This window comes from Drosophila obscura, unplaced genomic scaffold (genome assembly GCF_018151105.1).
Source record: "Drosophila obscura isolate BZ-5 IFL unplaced genomic scaffold, ASM1815110v1 contig_18, whole genome shotgun sequence".
Taxonomy (NCBI): Eukaryota; Metazoa; Arthropoda; class Insecta; order Diptera; family Drosophilidae; genus Drosophila; species Drosophila obscura.
In genome coordinates this window covers 222,422-237,513 of record NW_024542767.1, presented here as the reverse complement: position 1 = coordinate 237,513, position 15,092 = coordinate 222,422, and the positions used below count along the sequence as shown (strand labels likewise).

The window sequence follows — 15,092 nt, the reverse complement described above, 5'->3', positions numbered from 1 at the left end:
GTAGTAATATCGGTATTTCTTCATCTCTATTCAAGAACGACGAACGAAATGGTGTAGAAAGAATTTCGTCAAAATTTTAAGTATAGATATTATCGTAGAATTCGACAGTGACGCGCCAAGATGAGCTACGCGGTGCCATCAATGTTTCCCCTGCATCCCAAAATGGATGAGCAGGTGGCTCGGGCATTTTCCGCCAACGAGGATGAGGAAGAACAGCACATTCAGAAGGTTCAGAATGCCTTTCTGTACTATGGGTGAGTGTGTTGTGTTTGCTTCAGCTTCTGCTGTGAATGAAATGGAAATCAGTAGCCACAGGTGTACGGTTGGTGGCCCGTCTCGGATTTGGTGAAGTAGTGTGGGGGTGAAGAAGCGCCAGTGACACTGTGACATGTGCAGACAAGTCTGCCGGCAGCTCAACAAATAACCGTAGTTTTGCGCTGCGTGTGGGTGCATGTGCATGTTTGTGCGCGTGTGCGTGCATGTGTGTGCGTATGTTGTTTGTGTGAACGATAAGCTTGCATGTTTGTTCTTGCACTACGGGGACATACATGTCCCAATATGTATGATAATGCGTAACCGCCGTACACGCGGCGGCGTCAATGACTGATAATGAAAATCAATTAATTTATCTGGCTCTACCCACAGAGCATATGCATGCAAGCGACTGAGAAGGACACTGGATTACCTAGACAGCCTGCCAGCCGATGATCAGCGTCTGCTCTCCAAATATCGTGCCCATCTGGACTGTGTACACACGTGCATTGATCGCAATCAGGCGGTCATTCGACAGATTCTGCGCGAACGTCTGCTCTATCCGGCGGATGGCTCTGGCAGTCCCACATCAGAGGCTGACAGCGAGTTTGTTGAGCCGCCTGCGCACGTACGACATGGCGACATGGATCAGGTCAGCCAACCCCAGCCTCAGTCCCAAGCGAGCAGGATTTCCATTTCCTCTCTCTCTCTCTCTCTTCCTCTTCCTTTGCTACTGTCCTCTGTCCACTGCTTTGTGCATCTGTCTGACCCTCTGAAATTTCTGCTGATCTATAACTGATTCGGAATTCGAAACAAAATCTTTACATGTGCATGTGATGTGTGCATCCATCTCACCCCAAAAACTATCCCCACCTGATCCCGAACCTGAACCTGAACCTGAACCTGAATCTGAAAGCGCAGTATGATTTTGTTCTTGATGATGCTGATGTTGAACCTCTAAAAATTTTAAAGGCCCAATCGACATTGAAGTTGATTGCGCGCGACTGGAGCACGGACGGCGCCCTGGAGCGTGAGCAATCCTACAAGCCGATCATTGACAGCATCACGGAGTACTATAAGCCGAGCGAATAGTGAGTAATCCCACCATACCAGCCATCACCACGTCTCCTCCACTTCTCACTCGCATTGTGTATCTCTCTGCAGCGAGCTGAACGAGATTAAGATTCTGGTGCCGGGAGCTGGCCTGGGACGGCTTACCTATGAACTGGCCTGCCTGGGCTACTCATGCGAGGGCAATGAATTCTCCTACTTTATGCTGATTGCCTCCAATTTTGTCCTGAATCTGTGCGTAACATTTTTAGTCTCACATTCCCCCACCCCCACACACAGCCGCAACATCTTCACATCTTCACGTCCGTTTTTGCAGATGCGACTATGAGAACAAGTATGTGCTGTACCCGTGGGTGCATCAGTATGTGAACAATCTGAGGCGCGAGGATCAGGTGGCCGCTGTGCGTTTCCCCGACGTTTGCCCGCTCAAGAATCCGCCCAAAGGCAATATAGAGATGGCGGCCGGCGACTTTCTAGAGGTCTACAAGACACCGCACAGCTACAACTGTGTGGCCACGTGCTTCTTTATTGATTGTGCGAACAATGTCATCGATTTCATACGAACCATCTACAAGTAAATACACATCGCCCGCTTCTTTCTACTAGCCTCATTTCGTTTTCTGATGAAATTCTCCTCCTGCTCCTCTCGCTCTCTCACTTTCGCTTTGCAGAATCCTCGTCCCAGGCGGCATCTGGGTGAATCTCGGCCCCCTGCTCTACCACTACAGCGATGTTAATGGCCAGAATAGCATCGAGCCCACATACGAGGATCTGTGCATCATAATTGAGAGCGTTGGCTTTGTGATTGAGTGCTCGCGATCGGGCATTCACACAAAATACGCCCAGAATCCGTCATCGATGAAACAGAGCGAATATCAGAGCCTGTTCTGGGTGTGTCGCAAGCCGGGCCCCTACGAGGAGCAATGCGGCAAAATGAACTCCAAGTCCAAGGGATCCAAGGAGCCACATGATCTGATAATGCGCGAGGACAACGACATGGAGGAGGTGATTATCGTTAATCAATACGACGATGCAAATGCAAATGCAATTGAGACGCCGCAAAATGAGACTGAGACGAACGACGCCGCCACACCACAAACGTGATACGAGAGAATCGAAAAGAAGAGGAAGAATCCTGGCTAAATCCCCAAAAAAACCATGTTCGAAAACCCACCTACCAGATGCCATAGCCAAAACGTCACAGACGACAGTCGACACGTATCCGTCGTCACTCGAATCGACACACACACACACACACACACACAGAAGGTTCAAATAAAGGTTTAATAATGTATTTCCGTATATATTTATGTATATCTATCTGGCCATCTGTCTAATTGATATCATTGCCAAAGTTACGCCAACTCTCGGCCCGCCACTGGCAGCGTGGATCCAGATGGCGATGCTTGATCTCCGCATAGATCTTCTCAAAGTGCGGCGTCGCCCGGCGTACACACTCCGCCAGCAGCTCAAACCAAATGGCCTCGCTCAGATCGTTGCTCTGGCACATGGAGACGCGCGTTGTGCTGAATACACGCTCGCGAAACTGGCGCACCAGCTCGCCCAGGCAGGCATGGTGGGCCGTCGCCCCGTTGCCAGACACCTCCGGCAGCAGGAAGCTGTTCAGGCAGCGGGCATCGCCGCGGCCCCGATAGATGTGCAATCCGGTGTGGCCAAACAGATGGACCAGCTGCTTGTCGAGTCGCTCGCGCTGACGTGGCTCAAAGTCCTGGCGATGGGCGCGTGTGCGCACAAACATCACATGGGGCAGGTAGTCGCGAACGTAGCCCTTGCAGGGGAAGCGCGGTCGCAGCCGCAGGGCGGTGTGCAGCAAATGCAGCTGCTCGAGACTCACTTCGTCGATGGCCAGCAGCAGGATGTGGCAGATGCTGAGCATTTGCGACATGGGGGCCAGGGAGTGCAGCTCCAGGTAATCGGCGTCCTTACCGTTGGCCACCAGCAGCGGCGGCGTGTCCAACAGAATGAAGCGCTCCCGGGTGATGAAGAACTGCAGCGCCTCGGTGCGCGGTCGCATGATGCTCTTCTGGCTGTGGGCGGAGGAGGGCTTCGTCTTCTGCCTTGTGTGGAATGTGCACTCGTCCGCCTCTGGGCCGAACAGGTGCTGATAGTAGTCGTAGTCCAGGGGCCGCTCGCAGGCCAGCAGATTGAGCAGCGTGGACTTTCCCACACCCTGACCACCCAGCACACCAACCACAGTGAAGTCTGTGTTTGTCTTGTGGAAGAGCTTGCGGGCATTGGCATTGAACACTCCGTTTGACACTATCAGAGGGGTGGTTCGCGTCATCCGTGGTGGCTGAAGCTCTTGGCCTGGCAGGAGGGCGGCTCCAGATCCGGAGCCCGAGCTGCTCTTCTCCCGATCGCTGGACGGGGCACTGGCCAGGGCGGCGCAAACTGATGTGCTGGGTACGGGGACGGCTGACGGCGGCATGCATCCGGCTGGGCCGGCTGAGGGCTTGCACTTATCGGAGCGCCCATCGCTGCAGCGATTGATGATGACCGTCTTGGGGAAGCATGGCAGGTCTTGGTTACTGCTATTCCTGCAAGGATCCGACCCAATGTCCTTCTTGAGCAGTATTTTCGGCTGGACGGGGCGTGGATCCTCACGACGAGCAATGGTGACCGGCGCTGCCTGTCCTCCTCCCTGCATGGGACGCATATCATCCCGCTTCTTATTCCGGTAGCGCCTGCGGGCGTCAGACATTGCAAATAAGATGTTAAAAATTTAAATTATTTCAAACTTTGCACGTTCAGCGATTGACAGCTGTTTACCCCGAACAACTGGGCCGATAACAAGCTGTCTAGCCATCGATAGGAAGTCAGCTGTAAAGTGGGAATTTACCAGCACTGCAGCGCAGGCGTGCACAAGAATATTATATTTATTTATTAAACTTATCATGCCAATTGTTGTGATCACGGGTCTGCCGGCCAGCGGCAAGTCCACGAGAGCTCGCCAGCTTCAGGAGCACCTCGCCGGCCTGGGAAAGAAGGTGCATCTAATCAGCGAGAACGAGGCGGTGCCCAAGGCTCTGTTCGAGAAGAACTCCTTCTTCGGGGACTCGCAAAAGGAGAAAGTGGTGCGCAGCGACCTCAAGTCGGAAGCGTTGCGCCACCTCAACAAGGAGGATGTTGTCATACTGGACGCTGGAAACTACATAAAGGGTGAGAACCTCGAATACCGCCGCCTGCTTCAAGTGTCTTATCCTGATTGATTCACCGCAGGCTATCGCTACGAGTTGTACTGCATCACGAAGTCGGCGCGGACCACGCAGTGCACACTCTTCTGCTGCATACCACAGGAGCAGGCATGGTCATTTAACGGACAGCGCCTGGAGCCGGACGAGCTACCGGGCGACGGGCAGACGACGCAGCTGCTTAACAACTCGAATGTGCCATACACCCGCGAGATCTTCGATGCCCTATGCATGCGCTATGAAGAGCCAAACAGCAATAGCCGCTGGGACAGTCCACTCACGGTGGCCCTACCCGAAGACAAGCTCGACGTGGAGGGCATCTACAAGGCCCTGTACGAGACCGCGCCACTGCCGCCCAACCAGAGCACCCAGAACGTAGGTCAACCCTAGTTCATCGACCATTCGATTCAAAGTCTAACCCCGAATAATTCTCTTCGTTATTCAGCCGCCTCTCTGCGCCACCAACTACCTCTTTGAACTGGACACCATCATGCAGGCAATCATCAAAGAGATTCTGGGCGCCATCAAGATCAAGGCCTTCGGCCAGCTGCGCATCCAGGGCAGCACTAGCCCGGTCAAGGTCACCACCACGATGAACGCTATCCAGCTGAACCGACTGCGGCAGAAGTTCATTACGAGCCGGTGTCGGGCCTCCCAAACGGCCGCCACTCCGTTGGCCCAGGTGCCTCAGATGTTTGTCCAGTTCATCAATGCCAACACGATTGGCTGCTAGGCTGCTGCTCCATTTCGCCTGTGATTTCCGTGCTGTTTTCTTTACATTTTCTTTCCAATAAAACATAATTTCTTTGAGAAACTAAAGAAATGTAATACCGAGATTATAATGCGTGTCGTGACCACTCAGAATCACGAATGACCCCAATTTGATTTTTGCCTCGACCAATTTAAGCGGGTTTTTTTTTAATTCGAAAATTTTAAAAGGATTTTTTGTCTTGTCTTTGGCCGAGCTGAAATATCATTTGCGAAACATTGTGGCCCCTTTGATCCCAGCTCAACATCATTTTCAAGCCAATCCTGAGGTTCGTTTTTATACCCCGCTCTTTCCTTACCCCCAATAGCAAAGGTGGCACCACAAAATATTTATTAATTACCCATTTTTGGAATTATATTTTGTTATGAGTTTATGGAAAACAAATAAACTTATTGTAAGCAATTTAGCTTTTCTAGTTTTATTTTTGTTTATACAAAATTACCGAAAAATCTGTACAAACGTATGATTCCAAGTATATGACTATAATTTTAAAAATATTTGTATGGAATTTTGTTTCAAAAATCGATTTAGCTGAAACAAAAAATATAAAATTGACAAGTAGGATAACATGTGCGAAAACCACTGACTAGAGAAGTCACAAATACATAGAACTTCAGAGCACGGCTTTTTATTTATTTTTTTTTTGCTTGGTTTATGTAGAATGTATATATTGCTATTGTAATACTATTTTATGGCATTTATGGCATTTAAATTGTGGCGTTAAGTTTTATTCGTACATCGAAGAAAATAATGAACAAGTCCAATTTTGAAAAAAATGTTTTATCTTAATTAGGTGGCCCTATATTCACCTAAGTAAATAAAATAAAATAATGACATTAACTTAAGTTACGGGCTTAAAGATATAAGCCAAAATATGACCTGACGTAACGTTACCAAAAATTGAAGTGCCTTTTGAGGTTAAGGTAAAACATTTCAGAACTCTGCGAATCGGGTAGCACCATCTTTAGACCACATTTTTTGTGCATATGTATAAATATATGTAAAAACGTTTCCAGTTTTATTGTATTAAGTCAGCAAAAATCAGTTACCAAATTCCGCGGTAATAAAAGTTAAAAAACATCGTTTGCCGAGATTGGGCAAATTTTCTGGTAATATTTGTTTAATGTGTTAGAGAGGCTCTATGGATTAAATTTGATTAAGATTCATTTTTATTATTGGAGATATACAATTGTGTTCAATGATGTGCGATCATCACTTCACTTTTTTGAGCACTTCCAGTATCCAATGACTACCTTTTTAAGCTGACGTACCATTAGCCGAGGCAATTCATTTGATTCCATTGTTTTACAGCGCGACCCAGTGGTTCATGAGTAGGTTTTTTACATTGCCGACCATAAATTTTCAGTTTCATGTTTCCTGTTTGTTTTTAGTCAATTTGGTTTTCATTCGAACTTGCACCAGCCGGATATGGGTCATTAATCCTGCCACGCTTCAATGGTTGACCAATAATCCATGCACTTGCTACTTGGCTGCACGGTTTGAGTTGCAATAATGTTTTGGTTTCCCCATAAGTTTCGATGGATTATATCCAGTTGGCAGTGGCCATGGCGCGATCTTTCCGATAATCAATTCCTAGCGGTTTTATGGGGTTTCGTCATTATCTGGTTTATCCTTTTCGGATTTTTCAACTGTATATGTGTTGTTTCTTAGCCCCCAGTTTTGTCCCATACTATACTCCGCCAGGCCAGGTACTGCCATATGGCTGGGCCCCTGGCCAGCCTAGCTGCCCATGTAATTTTTTCATGTTTTAGGTGGTAATCGGTTCTGTGTGCCAACTTCTTTTCAGTTTATCTTCCATATAATCAACTTTACTATCTTTAGTCAGTTTTTTGTCACTGTGACACAGGCCATTCCACATGCGTTTTCCAAACTGGTCGTGCACCCGCTCTTAGACCCAAACGCGGTGCTTCTGGGCCTTGCATTCAATAATGTGTAATCACCGTCTAGAACCGCACATCACTGCGGCGATTATTTTTTTCATATTTTGGTTGGCCTGGTCTTGCCTTCGACCATCGCCGACCATCCTCTTTTTTCGCATCAAAATGTTTCCAGTCTACTTCTTTTGTTTTGGGTTATCAATGTGGGTGCCTACACTTAGTTTTCAATCCCATTCTCCTGCCTTAAGTTTTTAGTCTAAATCTCCCCTCTTCTGGACCGAGCAATGATTTCTTCAACGCCTCAAAATCAAAGTACCGCTTGTCCAACTTTCTTTCATCAAATTATTCATAACCAAATTGAGCTTCGGTTATTTAAATTAATTTGCTTTGTTTTTTCATTTTTATATTTAACCCACACTACTATTTCATTGCAGCAGATATCATGGGTAGTTGTCTAGTCTAATAACGAAGATAGATTCAAATGTAATGGGGTTTCTTCAGTTTCTAATGCTTACATTCCAGGCTTTCCGTGGTATCACTTGTTCAATGGAGACTAGTTCTCAGGGTTTCGAGTGATGGGTGGGCACTACTATTTCATTGAACACAACTGTACATATGTATAATAAAGGGAAACATGTCTATTAAAATATTCTATGTAAGCAAAAAGTGAAATTGTGCTTATTTTAATAATTTTGTTATTTTTAAGGTAATGATGAATTATTTTTAAACTGGTTAAATTAGTTAAATTTCAAATAAAAAATTTGCCGTGACAAAAGTATATGTAAATCGATGTTCACTAACTTTTAATGTTTTAAATTTGGCGGAAATGCCCATAAACGATATGTTTTTCTTCCCTGAATACCAATTTTAAATCAAACGGTCACTGCAACAAAATGTAAAGAAGAGAAAGAGGAACCGAAAGAGAAAAGTATGCAACATTTATGGCGTTCGGTGGCAGCAGCGTGAACTTCAAGTGAATGAACTTTTCTCTTATTGTTTTTGTTTTTCCGCATGGTTCACTTACACGGCCCTGCTCACGCACACCACCAAAGCAAGCTCTCTCTTAAGAGCTACACTCTTAGGACGCCACAAGCGCTCTCTTAGAATAATTTTTTTCACATCAAAATTATATGTTTTTTATGAAAAAAAAATTGGTTAATCAATTTGAATCTTTGTTAGGATTATGGTTTATTTTAAGCTAAATCATTTGTGTTTTTCCATTTGAAGAGCGCACCCTCTGCTCTTTACATTCACCGTTTTTGGAAGAGAGAGATTGAATACTAGAAAGAGCAGAGATTGCTCAAGTGAGACGCAAAAATGAGTTGCACGTTCTCTTCGGTCGGATCCAAGGTATGGACAGTGAGCAAAAACGGCCCAGCAACATTCCAAGGCTGCTACGAAACCCACCCTACCGGATTTGATCCACAATATGCCATGATTGTGTCAACATTTGCATGGTATGTTAACTATTATGGTGGTGTTTCCGTGCATGCGCCGATTGTTCTGGACCGTATTCTGCCTGTTGTCCATACCCTCGCTTACCTTACCGGCACCAAATTTTCCAGCAACATGCTGCCGGGCAACACTTTTGGGCGCCAGCAACACTTGGAGGCGGGGCGGGCGTTTTTGAAACGGCCTTGCTCGTGAACATGATTAAACATGTCCAAACCGTTCGAAGTCAGCCAGTTTGTCGCACCGCCGTTTTCCCGGTTCCCGCTTTCCACCTCACACTCACTCACTCTGCGTGTATGCGTTTTTGCGTGCTTGTGTGTGTGTGTGTGTGCTGGCCTCTGTTGTGGGTTAACAGTATTTTTTTTAAGTTTTTGTTGATGCCTCTTATGGTTCCATAGTTCTGCCATATACATATGTATAACCGCCCCCACCCCCACCCGCTGCAAATAAGTTGCAAATGCCACAGATTGGATATGCCGCCAAAGTGCAGCAAAACAGTGCAGTGTGTGTGTGTGTGTGTCAAGCAATGAAGCAATATTATCAATAATAATAATAATAATCGAAGTAATAGCACAAGTGGAGATCGGTGGAAAGAGAGAAGAGATATTGGGGCACACCTCCTGCCTGCCCGGCTCTTGCCAGTTGCTTTGTTTTTGTTTAGTGTTGGATCTCTTTCGGCGTTTTTGGGCAAGGACGCAGCCCAAAGCAATGGTGGCCCAATGCAAATCCAATTGACATTCTTCTCTTCTTCCAAAATTAACCGCCTCCAAAATTAACCGTAATTTTTTTTTTTCTTTTTTCCTTTCTCTGTGTGTGCGTGTGTGTACATGTGCGTGTGCAGCCAACAACAGCAACAAAAGCAACAACAACAAAATTGTTTAATTGAAAATGAATAAATAAATGAAAATTGTGCAAAAGTATAAGGAAGAAAATCAACAGCTGCTGCATCTGCTGAAATTTACACCAAAATAAAAGGGTTTTTCCCTCCCAAAAATCTGATCTGATCTGCAAAATAAACGTAAAGTGAATCCCTTAAAAATATGCAAAATAAAAAGAAAAGGGATCCCCCCCAAAGAATATATACAAATACAAGAAAAGTAAACCTCTAAAATATACATACATATATTATACAAATAAAATACGATTTTAAGTGACAATGTTCTCAGCCCCAAAAGAGTTATTAACCCTTAAAAATATACAATAATAAAAAGTTCGGAGAAAACTTCAACAAAAATTGCTCTCAAAGAAAAAAGAAAGAAAGTGCTCAAAAAAATGTACTTCAAAACCTGAAGGAAATTATCCAAAAATACAACACAAAAAAGAAAGAACGTGAAAACCTAAAAATAAAAAATAAAAAAAAGTTTCTCCAAAGAAAATAAGAAATGAATAGGAAGCAAAACATGACGAAAAAGTGTTAAAAGAAGAAGCAGTCGAAAAATAAGGAATGAGAATGATGAAAAAGTGTTATCCAAAGGAAGAAACCTAAAAAGATTTATTTCTAGCATATTACTATAATATTACTATTAAATAAAAAGAGAGATAGAGAAAGAGTGAGAGAACTTTCTCTGCAAATGTGTACGCGTGTGACTGCTTTGGGTGGGTAAAACTACAAACTGAAAGTGCTTGGTGGCATTAATATGGATAGCGTGCCACCACCATACCATCATCATCATCTTCAGAATCAGAATCAGCATCTGCACCAGCATCAATCAGCAGCATCAACGGCAGCTTTATAGCAACGGATCCACGTATCACCTGGCCATCACAGGAGCGCTAGCAGGCCACAAAGATGCCACCCCTGCAACGTGAACAATTGATGTAAGTCCCCACAATAAGCAAAATATTATCGATTTACATATAGTCCCAAAGGGAACGCATAATGATACCTTGTAACAGAGGGACCCCACCCCACCAAGCCCTACTTTGGAATACAATGCCATGTCGGGTGGCTCTACCCCTTGTTAGTCTTACATCAATCGAAATTCACTCCTTCAGGTGATCAATGTCCTGTTAAGATTGGCACTTTTTAGGCATAAATAATGTAATAAATGCTGAAAGAAAACTGAACTCAAGATAACCACACACAAATTGCAGAATGATGAGATCGTTAGAAGAATTATGTATAATAAAAAGAAGAGATAGAAATTATAGAATAGAAATGGGGATTAATGTGAAGGTGACTTTCCATTTTTGAAAGCTCCAAAGGAACCTCCATAATACGATATAGTTATATTGTTATATTGGTAAATAACTTTGCAAGTTCAAGGTAAGGTCAGAACAAGATACGAATACTATAACTGTTAGAAGGAAATGTAATATTGCTAGCTGTCCCACCGATTCTAAAAAGCATTAAAATGATATATAAAATATAAAATCAATTCACCATGATATAAGGCAGGATCTAAGGAATACTCGATCAAGAAGTATTAACTTTAAGCTGAAGCACCCAAGTAACATCCCCAATCTAAGGGAATTTCCCATTGGGGCTAACAATGTTGCAATAGTAAAGGGATTCCTCCTACTCCCCAACACGTGGATCATATTATTGAAATATTAACCAACCAATTTCAAAAATTATAGCAGTACATGTAATTGCTCCCCATTGCTCCCTGTGTGTGTGTGTGTGTGTGTTCATAGACATACGACTGGGTTAAGTTTAAGAGGGCAGGAACCGTGCGCGCTTTGTCAGCCAGCAGCCAGCAAACCCCACACCACCCCAACTCAAAAGGAGTGGGGGGCCCAAGCACATGTTAAGCCTGGTTCGTTGGCCTGGCCGAGATATTGCGCGGGGGGCGTGGAAAGAGTGGGGGGGGGGAGGAGGCCGGGTTCGCCGCTCTCTGTTTATGAATGAAACGCAACGAGGAAGCAAGCGCGCGCAAATTCAACAACATTCAGAGAAAGAGCGCGCGCCTGGTAAAGATAAGCCAGAGGAAGAAAGAGCGCGCCCGTCTCATGAAGAGTAAAGAGAGTGTACACACGAAACGAACGCAAGCAAGCAATGCGGAAAGCATTGCTCTCTCTTTAGCTGCTGCTGCTGCTGCTACTCTCTCTCTCTCCCCGGTTGCGGCGTGAGTTCATCGACCTTTGCTATTGAAATTTTTGGGCACTAATACCAACACATACACGTACTTACACACACACACACACACACTTATTTACACATTGATAAACAATCGTTGACGTTGACGTCGACGTTTCGACGATTGAACCGCAGAAAATAATTTTATATGCGTGTCGCTAATATTCGAATGCCCTTTCTGAGGAACTTTCTGCAAAGTGTTATAACTTTTTAGATACGAGAGAATTGGGAATATATTTAGTATCAATATTCAATATCGATTAAAATCGATCTATTGCAAATAAATTACAAAAATGGTTTCCGATTAGCATGTGGCGAACAGGGTATCAGCAGTGCGGTGAATGTTCGGGACAGAGCTTTATTCCCTGGTTTCTTCTTCCTGATTGCTCTCTCTCTCTCTCTCTCTCTCGGGCATTGGCTGTGTATGTTTGTGTGTGTGGGTGGGTTGGCTAACGCACGATAACAGCGCCTGAAACTCCTCTTGTGACTCCCAAGATATGGCAAATGCCTGGCAAACGGGTGGGGGGGCTGGATAGGAAAGGAGGAGGGTCATTGTTTTGCTTTGCTTTCTGCTTCTGCCACTGATTCTGGCTCTGCTGCTTCTGCTGCTGTTACCAAGTCCCAAAAGAGCGTCTGTTACTGTGTGTATCCGTGTGCATGTGTGCTAGTGTGCGTGAGGCCAATGACCAAAATGTAGTGACAAGGGCGTCAAAGAGAGACAGAGACAGACAGCGCAAGAGACAGAGAGAGAGGGGGAGAGAGAGAGAGAGATTCCAAAAAATTGCCGTATTTCGCCATTACACGAGGAGGCACCTAAAAACAAGAAAATATAAAGGGAAACGCTTTAATCTGGTTTTATTTTGTATGGGTTTTTTTTCTTCTGTTCTGGTAGGTACGTACATACATATGTACATACATACGTATAATGTACATTTTTACATACATATGTATATTAGAAGCGAGAATCTCAAGAGCAGTCCAACAACAACAACAACAACCAAACATCGACATCATCAACCACTTTACCATTCCATTCCCAGAGACACACAAAAACGTTGAACCTTCAAATTTGGTTTCAATGTCATGTAACCCCCGTTTTACAAGAGCACGCATACGCACAAACAGACACACAGACACACACGAACGCACGCACGCAGTTACATAGATATGTACATAGGTGTGAGGAGAGAGTGGAAATGGACGGGGAAGGTAAGCCGGGTAGGGCAGGGCACCCAATTATGTATAAAAATAGGGAAACATGTTAAGAAAGGGGTTGGTGCGGTGGGGGAAATGACGAAATGCCCATGCATGCACCGAAGCAAAAATTAACGGCATTCGATGCTTGTGTGTGTGTGTGTGTGTGTGTGTGGATAGTGATTGATGATGCGGTGGCTTGGCTTGGGTCATTTGGTTGCTGGCAGGCGGTGGCTTCTTCTCCAGCAGCTTTTAAACGATACGTATTTAACCAACAAACGGTATTTGAGAAAAAAACAAACCCACCTCGAGGCCCTCGCTCTCAAGTATTTTATTTGATTTCTTGTTGTTTTCTGTTCCATGCATTTAACTGCCATTGCGTTCCATTCCCCATTCGTAACATTCAATTCATCAAGGTTTTACATTCCCTAGTTGAGTTTGCATTTGTTTCGTATTCTTGCGCTGCATATTCCTGCGTTTCTTGCCATTACGGCAAGCTGCTGCTGCTGTTGTTTCATTTCATTACATTCCTGTTGGTCAAGTTTTATTTCATTACGCTCCCATGCCAATGGAAACAAACTTCAAGTTCCGTAACCGAGACAAATCCGCTGCAGTTCCTGGAATGGAAATGGAAATGTTAGTGGGAGTGTGGAAAATGCACCTGAGGAGCAGAGCATCTCAGCGTACAGCGTCTAAATGCGTTCCGAACTGCTTAAACTCGAACTCAACGCATGCCCATATGATACACCATACCCATAGATGGTCATCCTTCGTGGAATCGACTACTTTTTACATACTACCCGTACCTACTTGATGCAACAAATTGAAACATTAAGATGGCGTTGCTCCAAATATGTTGGCTATAGTGAGAATAAACTTTTATGCATACACAGAAAATGATATAGAGAGACTGAAATAGTCGTAAAAAAAAAATTTTACGAAAACCGGAGCGCACACAATTTCAAATCGTACGAATTGTTCCAAAATTGTAATCGCAAAAATTTACGAAAGCCGGAGCATAGCGGATAATTTAATTTATATTTATACGAATATATCACTTGACATGCAATACAACATAATATATACTACATATGTACTTGATCCCAATCATGACAGGGAATTCTGTCTCTTATCTGTAGGTTTTCCTGTTATTCCCTATACACATGCATGTATGCAAGTATGTATGTATGTACTTCTTCGTTTTGCTATTTGATAGCTCTGACAATATTGTGCAGAGAGAAGAGCTATGATGATGTGGGGAAGGAGTTGTGTGTAGGGTCAGCGCCACGATAAAGTTTTTCTTATTGTTTTCCTCTCTCTCTCTTTCAATAACTTAGTCATCGTTACTAATTATGAGCAGCTATCGGATTGGATTGTTTGCTTATACATTTTGTTCCCCCTCATGTGATGATGAATGCTCACCATCTATCAGCGAACTTATTACAAAACATCATTGAAATTATTTACTTAGGATTGAAGTCTGCATTGTTTCAATATCCGTAAGATTGTTAACTCTTTTTCTACTCTGTGTGTTTGTAATTTTAGAAAAATAAATAACAAATATTAGTACTTAATATGGGAGAGTGGATATAAGTATTGGTACAGAACTGAAGATAGGGCTAGCCCTAAACGTTTCTTGCATTCCCTGACATTCACTTTTGTCTCTTTCGCTTGTGCGTCTCGAGCATCATGTGGTAGGAGCAAGCGAGCCACCAACCCTCGGTTGCAATAGAAAAATAAGTTACAGATAAAACTTACTCCTGTTGTTCTACGCTTAGTTAAGGAAGGTTGATTTATAATTACCAACCTGTTGGAGTAGTTTGGTAGATAATCCTACATTTGCCTCCAAGGCGAGGCGAGGCAATCGTAGCAAGCCCACATGCACCCACATATCGAGATCCATTGACCGGGGTAGCGTTTCTGCATGATAATACTATTACTCATCGAAATTCAATAAATGGGCATGCAGCTGCTTTCAAAGATGTGCATACATATGTATGTATGTATCCTACATATGTATCTTACGTTGCTTCGAACTTAAACCGATCAAAATGTATAAGCTGTAGTTTAACTTTTAAATGAACTCATTCTAAGAATATGCAAAGTTGTTCCACAAGTCTTGCAGTTGCGAAATACTCTCTTTTCGGTTGGGTTTCTTTTTTTGC

General features: G+C 44.1%; 4 protein-coding genes across 7 annotated transcripts in view; 3 read left to right on the top strand and 1 right to left on the bottom strand.

Annotated features, from left to right (window-relative positions):
• The first annotated feature begins 19 nt into the window (after window positions 1-19).
• Window positions 20-2,617, top strand: LOC111075033 (carnosine N-methyltransferase). 3 transcript variants are annotated; one of them, XM_022368096.2, is made up of 6 exons: window positions 20-254; window positions 646-904; window positions 1,225-1,343; window positions 1,417-1,557; window positions 1,640-1,897; window positions 1,995-2,617. In XM_022368096.2, exons 1-6 carry the CDS (start codon window positions 121-123, stop codon window positions 2,425-2,427), a joined length of 1,344 nt encoding a protein of 447 aa, XP_022223788.2. In that variant the 5' UTR covers window positions 20-120; the 3' UTR covers window positions 2,428-2,617. The 3 variants fall into 3 exon arrangements, with proteins under 3 accessions (XP_022223788.2, XP_022223786.2, XP_022223789.1); XM_022368094.2 differs by having other exon boundaries at window positions 1,174-1,343; XM_022368097.2 differs by lacking the exon at window positions 20-254 and adding an exon at window positions 505-560 and having other exon boundaries at window positions 1,174-1,343.
• LOC111075034 (protein SMG9) lies at window positions 2,600-4,121 on the bottom strand. Its single transcript, XM_022368098.2, has one exon. It carries the CDS (start codon window positions 4,043-4,045, stop codon window positions 2,657-2,659), a length of 1,389 nt encoding a protein of 462 aa, XP_022223790.1. The 5' UTR covers window positions 4,046-4,121; the 3' UTR covers window positions 2,600-2,656.
• A 54-nt stretch (window positions 4,122-4,175) lies between these two features.
• LOC111075036 (protein KTI12 homolog) lies at window positions 4,176-5,371 on the top strand. The gene is made up of 3 exons (XM_022368100.2): window positions 4,176-4,503; window positions 4,564-4,910; window positions 4,981-5,371. The coding sequence occupies exons 1-3, from the start codon at window positions 4,239-4,241 to the stop codon at window positions 5,266-5,268; spliced, it is 900 nt and encodes a 299-aa protein (XP_022223792.1). The 5' UTR covers window positions 4,176-4,238; the 3' UTR covers window positions 5,269-5,371.
• Window positions 5,372-10,176: 4,805 nt separating this feature from the next.
• The window catches only part of LOC111075039, a 61,965-nt gene continuing 57,049 nt past the window's right edge, over window positions 10,177-15,092 (top strand). For both annotated transcript variants that reach the window (XM_022368105.2, XM_022368104.2), the window contains exon 1: window positions 10,177-10,472. In XM_022368105.2, the coding sequence (XP_022223797.1) occupies window positions 10,444-10,472 (29 nt within the window). In that variant the 5' untranslated portion in view covers window positions 10,177-10,443. The remainder of the gene's footprint in view (window positions 10,473-15,092) is intronic.